Below are 7,805 nucleotides of genomic sequence, written 5' to 3' on the forward strand. Positions count from 1 at the left end.
TATGCTTTCATTACTTCCTATAATATTGACACTTAACGCGGGTGAAACTGTAAACTAATTTAATTTTTCACGAACTTTGATATTGACTAGCAAGTGTATTAGCTGGGGTTTCGAAGCGATCAGCCTGTAGAGACACACGGTTTTGGAAGTAACCAGTTTTAAATTTTTTATACGAAGATAAAATTTGATTGAAAGAGAAAGTAGTTTAAAATACTTTTCGGTGGTGGGACAATGGTCGATCAAATGCAACACTATACTAAGTCAAATAAATGATGAAAAATTAAAGTGATTGTACAATTTCAGGATTGTTTAATACTTTCAAAATTATAAAACTATAACAAAACCAAATATAGTTTAAAAAACGAAAGAAAATGTAATGTACAGAAAATACAAGTTATTTTGTGTTTCCTTCAGAATTTCTCTTCGTTCTTATTAAACGTAAATATAATAAACATAATCATAAAGTATCACGTAACATGCTACATAAGATTAGTTTTTTAAATTATTCCATAAAGCAGTCGAATTTTTCTAATAAATTTGTTTCGATATCTACAAATACCGAAACATTTTATTCTATTTATGTAATCTATCTTGTATACAATGACACACATTTAGTTACACGTAAATCTCATAAACATTCATCTACAATATCTTTTAGTTAGAAACGTTCCACAATATTCCTAAAATAGCGAAATTCGAGAATGAATTAAGGAATGTTGAAACTTTAACACAACTGCAGCAGACATTTCCGTTCTCCGATTACTTCCAAATTTAGCACACATGATCTTTTCATCGTGCTTTAAAATTTACCGCGGTAGACAAAACCAAAAACATCACGAAAAAATATTTTTACCCCTATATATAACCCGACGCCGGCAATGTATCTTTTTTTTTACTAACGCAGCCATCAACCTGAATCTTTTAAGCCCGTCATTCTTTTATTGTCCTAGGCTTTAAAAAAATTTGAAAAAATGCTGAAATACTTATTGGAGTTTCTGCTCTAACGTGTATAATTCATGACTAAGTTCTTTAAAATTATCAGATTGCTGACGAAGGTATAAATACAAGGTTATCGAAAATAGACTATAGGAAGTTTTTTGACAAACGAACTATTGTAAATTTTAATGGCTTTTTTTTAAATTTAATTATCAAGTATCATCTATGACAATTATGTGTGAAAGATGTTATCTGTCAAATGACCATCACGACCATGTTTACAGATATCAATTCAAATATTGATATCTTTAAACGAATATATATTATAATATATTCAAACTTTTCGATGACATTTTGACATTTTTGGTCATTTAATTCACCAATTTCACTTCTAAGGTAAATTTCTTTTAGGTCATGAATTGTTGCTGGTTTGTTGGCATAAACTTTTGTTTTCTCACGTTTTCTCGGTGAGATCGAACAGTGAAACTGTTAGATCTACGGAGGTCGTAAGTCTCCGATTCAAATTTATACGACATCAAATCCGCGGATACCACTCTGACGCATGTTGATCGGTACCCTCTCAACGGAGAGAGCATGTTCCGTCCTTCAACGAAATTCTCGTGCTGCATCCGTCTAACTTTCTCCGGGACGAATTAACTTTTCCTTTTATCCCTAAAAAACATTTATTAACGGGAAATCTTCGGCTCAGCGAGACAAATTGACAGTCCTTCAACGAACGACGTGCAATCAACAAAAGGTCACGTTCGTTAGGCTTTCAATTTCGTAGAGCCATAGTCTTCTTCCTTGCAATTTCTAAATTAATGATTTTCGAGCCATCTTCTTTCCGGCAATAAAGCCATCTCTGCACTTTTGAACAATACACACCTTCATCGGCAGCATTTTTTATGACAGGGTCGCTTGAACGCACCGCTTCGGTCGCCCGTCCAGGGTTTCTTGCTACCTGCGGCACTGCGTGCTACGTCACTTTACATCCCCTTCCATCGCGTCACTGGCCAATGAATTTCGAGTTTCCTGTCCACGAAACAGTGTAAAAACTCAAAACCGATTCTTCTATACGTCAGTTGTCACTTGCCAGTTGATCGTCATTTAGTCTTTAGTCATGTTCGATCTCACCGAGAAAACGTGAGAAAACATTGTTGTTCTTCGAGCCGGATCTTCGGGGATTTTTCTTCTATATTGAGTGGATGTGGTCCAAAGTTTCAGCAAGCCGTCCTATCCTGCGACAGCTAGTATAGTTTCGTTCGGATGAACGCTGAGCACATTTAACGGATTAAACACGCCTTTGGAATCGTGCGAGCAATACGTTAAATGTGCTCAGCGTTCATCCGAACAAAACTATACTGGCTGTCGGAGGATAAGACGGCTTGCTGAAGTTTTGGACCACATCCACTCAATATAGAAGAAAAATCCCCGAAGATCCGGCTCGAAGAACAACAATGTTTTCTCACGTTTTCTCGGTGAGATCGAACATGACTAAAGACTAAATGTCGATGAACTGACAAGTGACAACTGACGTAGAGAAGAATCGGTTTCGAGTTTTTATACTGTTTCGTGGACAGGAAACTCGAAATTCATTGGCCAGTGACGCGATGGAAGGGGATGTAGAGTGACGTAGCACGCAGTGCCGCAGGTAGCAAGAAACCCTGGACGGGCGACCGAAGCGGTGCGTGCTAGCGACCCTGTCATAAAAAATGTTGCCGATGAAGGTGTGTATTGTTCAAAAGTGCAGAAATGGCTTTATTGCCGGAAAGAAGATGGCTCGAAAATCATTAATTTAGAAATTGCAAGGAAGAAAACTATGGCTCTACGAAATTGAAAGTCTAACGATCGTGACCTTTTGTTGATTGCACGTCGTTCGTTGAAGGACTGTCAATTTGTCTCGCTGAGCCGAAGATTTCCTGTTAATAAGTGTTTTTTAGGGATAAAAGGAAAAGATAATTCGTCCCGGAGAAAGTTAGACGGATGCGGCACGAAAATTTCGTTGAAGAACGGAACACAACTTTCTTTTCAAATAACCTCAAAGAAAAAAGTCTAATGAAGTTATCACACAACCAGGTGGCCAATTCATATCACAATTTCTTGAAATTAATCGACCATTGAATTTTGATCGCAATAAAGTAATGTTTTTACGCGTTGTGTGTGTGGCGTAGCTCCGTCTTCTTGAAAATAAACATTACATTGTAACGTGCGTCATTCACATTAACTGAATCTTCGTTCTCGTTTTCGATAAGAATGGATTACGCCTTTCGACCAAAATCCACACCAAACAGTAACCTTTTTTGAATGAAGTGATTTTTCTTGAATGGCACTTGGATTTTCATCTCCCCGTATGCAACAATTTTGCTTATCGACGTGTCCATCCAATGTGAAATGAGCTTCATTGCTGAAGATAATGTTGTATAAAAACAATGCATTAATTGAACGATGTTCTAACAACTAATCAGCGAAATTTTTGCGTTGCAAATTGTATTATATATATATATATATATATCATTCTATTGTGTTATTTTCTTTTAAAATTCTTGTGTAAATTAAATTTTGTAAGAATACAAATGCAAATCTTTATGCAAAATTCGTCACGAACTGTCATAAGAAATGTTCAATCCTTGAGAACAACGTGGAATTGATGTTGATGATTCATTAACAACACTTTCACGAAGAGCAGCAATGTTTGCATTCGAACGAGCTGTTTTTGTTCTGCCAGACTTTGGTTTATTACGCGCGCACGAACGAATTCAGTTTTATCAAATCTTTTAACCTTCGAATTATTTGCTCAGATGGACGATTATGTTTGCCGAAAAAATCACGTAATTTACGATGGATATTTCTTATTGAACACTGATTTTGAAAATAAATTTGAATTACTTTAACACGCTCTTTAATCATATACGATTCCATCGTTATAATTGTCTATCATTATAGATTAAAAAAAAAAAAGTGACAAGGAACAAACATGGCGTTTGACAGATGTTCTCATTGAACATACTAAATGTACTTTTGGATAACCCTGTATTACTCGAGTATTCATTCAGTGGGCAGTTCATCCTATATCTTGTTTCACGCATTTGTGAAGCGGGGGCTTCTACCTGAAGATAATTCCTAAACCCTTACGTCACCTCCTGAATTACCTACAGTAATGAATTACCTGAATTACCTGAGTTACCTATAGGTAACTATAATTATCTCCTATAGGAGATAATTCCTAGACCCTTACGTCACCTCCTGAATTACCTGAATTACCTGAATTACCTATAGGGCTCAACCTCGAACTTACACATCAGCTCTCTGACTCACCACCCATAAAAAATGGCCTTTAAACCTCAAGCTTCTTACATCCCCCACACTGATTTGTCTTCAACTATATAAGACCCCAAAACACGCAATAAACAGAGTCATTTTAACCAGAAACCTACACGCCTCAACTTCGCTCTCCGAACCCATCCCTTAACGTACGCATACGTTACAAGTACAGTTCCGAGTGTCGCGCGTCCCGTGACACATTCGTTCACCGATTTCTACTATCGACTCGCAAAACGTCCGCCCCTAGAAACGCGGAAGCAGAATTTCACGATAGAAATTTTTAGCTGCAATAGCGGCGCGGAGGCGCCTTTTATTGTCCACGTGGGCCGGCACCTAAAGGAAATTTCATCGCGGATTAAAATCAAATCAACCCCCGTTGTCCGCGGTAATAAAACGTGTTACTATTGTTCCGCGAACGGCGGAGCAGCTTTCGTTGCTGAACGAGAAAAAATCGCGTGCTCGTGTCCCACGGGACAGTATAATTGCCCAGTGCGTTCAGTTTAGAGGCGACGGGTACTCAAGATTTCGGGTTAAAATCGGGTCAGGTATTTTCTTCGGGTTCAGGTTGGGACCCAAAATTTTCGGGTATCCGAATCTGAAATCGAGCCTCGAGAATTTTCGAGTTCCCGAAATCTTAAAAGAGGTTTGGGGAGTGTTTCAATAAATCCAGAAATATATTTTATATTACATATGTATGATACTCTCTCTCTCTTATTATGTATTCGAGGCAATGATACACAATCAGGAAAAGCGAATAAAATGATTAAATGTGCCTTCCCGATCCCATTTTAGAATTTCGGGTACCCGAAAGTTTTCGGGACCCCGTGTGACTTCGAGTACTCTGACGTTTCGGGTCCCGAAGCGACCCGTCCCGGTCAATGGCAAAGCCGACCCGAGGCTCGGGTATCTGAAATTTCGAATACCCGTACACCCCTAGTTCAGTCCCGCTTAAAATCGGTCCGAGAGATCACGAACCGGATGCGATGACCATCGGGTCGCCGCCTACTTCGCCTGTAAATATGTAAACACGCCGGTGTCATATACTTACAATATACGAGCATGGAAGCACTCGCCTTTTTCTCGTCTTCGTAAGTGGATATGAAGCACGTGTATTCGCCACTAAGATCGATACCAGGCTTATTCAATTTCATGGCCCGGTGCTTGGTGTACGGATCGGTGCTGGCTTCGTACGTCAGGTCGATGTAGTTGCGCGTGAGCTCGCCGGCCATCGGGCTCATCTCGTATATCCATTGGTAGACCAAGTCGTTGTCGTTGAAGAACCATTTCACGTACAGGCCTTCCTTGTTCGTGTTCTCGAGGTCGTAGTCGCAGTCCAGAATCACGTGGTCGGTTTCGCCGGCCTTCACCATCGCCGGTACGCTCACGCTTTTTATCGCCAGCTGCCAGCATTCTGAAAAATTGCAAAAAGACCGGCCGCGTGAGAACAACGGAATCTGAGAGAGCCGAGGATCGATCCTCGGCACCCGGATGAGAACTCGCTCTCTTGTCTTCTATCTTATACAGGGTGCATCCCTAACACACAAACATAGCAATCCCAGATAAGTCGAAAATGTTTGGTGCAAGTCCCGGTTTCGTGAACATCTTAGTTCTAGTGAGAGTTGAGCAAAATTCATTCGATCGACCAATAACGAAGAAGAATAACATTTTTATTCGTTATTCGCGAATAACGAATATATTGTGCACCTGAAGGAATATTCTAAACAGAATAGAACGTCATACTATATAGCACGTCATACTAAGATGAATTAAAATAATATGTTGAACTCAGTGCCAACAATATTACAACCTTGACCTATATTGTACAACAGGGTGTCCTATCGGATTCTTCCACCCTTAATTATTCTAATATCTGTAGCTTACACAAAAAAAATTGTTCCTGTAAAAATTATGATATTTTAGGAATGAAAGTAGCCTATAACGTATAGCAATAACATAGCAAATAATAGCAGCAAGAAGAACAAATATTCAATGTCTTTTGAAATTATTCAATGGAACTACAATGGTTTCTTTAGTTGTTGCTTCAGACGTACCGGTAAATTGGTATCGCGAAACAACGTTACATATGTTAATCATTGTTATTCGCAAAGACAAATAACATTTTACTCGCAAATTTTACTGAATGAAAAAACTGTTCGCGAATAATTGATTCACGAATAAGGTAATAGTAACCCATTCGCGAGTAAAATTGTTCAATTGTTTATTCATACGAATAATTATCAACTAGATAAAATGTTACTCGAATAGTGTCCAACTCTGATACTAGTTTCATCGATTTAACATTATCCGATAACAGGTTTCACATATTTTGGTTTGAAGCTCGCGTTATAAATAAATACAATCTAGTCATTCTTATGAAGCAACACAGGTTGGCTAGGTTTAGGGCTCGGTTGGTTCGGTGTTAACGGATAACGAGAGTCGGCTGACTCGGATAGTATGCTCCTATTTGGAAACAATGTTGTGGTTTACCTCTCATCGCTTTATGTTATTAATACCTGTGAAGCTATCGCAATGGCACGTTGCAGTAATCGCGAATACGCAAACATGATTCTTGCTCTTGAGGCTCGTAATGGAAACGCTCCTGCTGCGGCCGTGCTGTATGTGTAGCGATCTCCTAATCGACGTCAAACGGATCGCCGAGAGATACAGAGGATGCAGATGTTAGTAAACGTGGTTCTTTTTGATCGGATCACAGAGATCATGACAGGGTCATGCGATAATGCTGGAGCCAGGATCATTCGATATGCAACAAAGTAGTATTACGTAGCAAATACTAGATACACATCCGTTGCGTGCTTCTATTGAGTTGGCAATAAAGTAAATACGGTTTTGAAACAACAATTACAACGGTGTCCGTATGTGACAACTGAAAATACTTTACCTCGCCAACTCAATAAATGTGCTTATAAATCGTAAATGACAACTAGTATCTGCAAATAGTTAAAGCAAAGGTCGTATCATATTTTTGGGTCTATAAATTTATGTGAAACTGTGTGACTTTTTATGGAACGTTTCATCAAAATTAGAGTCTATCAATTACCGAAGTTCCCTCTTAAGTAACTACAGAGTATTCAAACAACTCTTGAAACGCAATGACGTTTTAAAAATTGACCCGAATCACTTGAATATTTTTTGAGATGTTAGAGAGGCTAATTTACTAAACGATGTGCGAGAAATTTTATTCAAAGATTGTAATTATGTAGTTGAAATGACAAACAGAGTAAGGAACCTACATTTTTTAATTTTTTTATTCGAGCCTCGTACATTTAATTAGTGCGTTTTCTAGATCTCGGTGATTTATATGTATACTAAAAATTGAATCAAATTGAATCAAAGCTACAAGTATTGAAAAATTAAAAAATTTCTCGATTTCTTACTGTTTTTGGTAAGAAGTTTTGAAAAACTGTAATTTCTGTAATCTTTAATTATTTCTAGCTCATAACGCAGAACGATTAAATTTTTGTTCTAGGCTCAAATCAAACAGTTATAAAACATAGATTTCTTATTTCGTTCGTCATTTTAAGGAATTA

At 38.1% G+C, this 7,805-nt stretch overlaps 1 protein-coding gene across 2 annotated transcripts in view; it reads right to left on the reverse strand.

Annotated features, from left to right (window-relative positions):
- The window catches only part of LOC117225222 (uncharacterized), a 58,227-nt gene extending 52,535 nt beyond the window's left edge, over window positions 1-5,692 (reverse strand). For both annotated transcript variants that reach the window (XM_076523934.1, XM_033478593.2), the window contains exon 1: window positions 5,306-5,692. In XM_076523934.1, the coding sequence (XP_076380049.1) occupies window positions 5,306-5,627 (322 nt within the window). In that variant the 5' untranslated portion in view covers window positions 5,628-5,692. The remainder of the gene's footprint in view (window positions 1-5,305) is intronic.
- Window positions 5,693-7,805: the final 2,113 nt, after the last annotated feature.

This window comes from Megalopta genalis, chromosome 7 (assembly GCF_051020955.1).
Source record: "Megalopta genalis isolate 19385.01 chromosome 7, iyMegGena1_principal, whole genome shotgun sequence".
Taxonomy (NCBI): domain Eukaryota; kingdom Metazoa; phylum Arthropoda; class Insecta; order Hymenoptera; family Halictidae; genus Megalopta; species Megalopta genalis.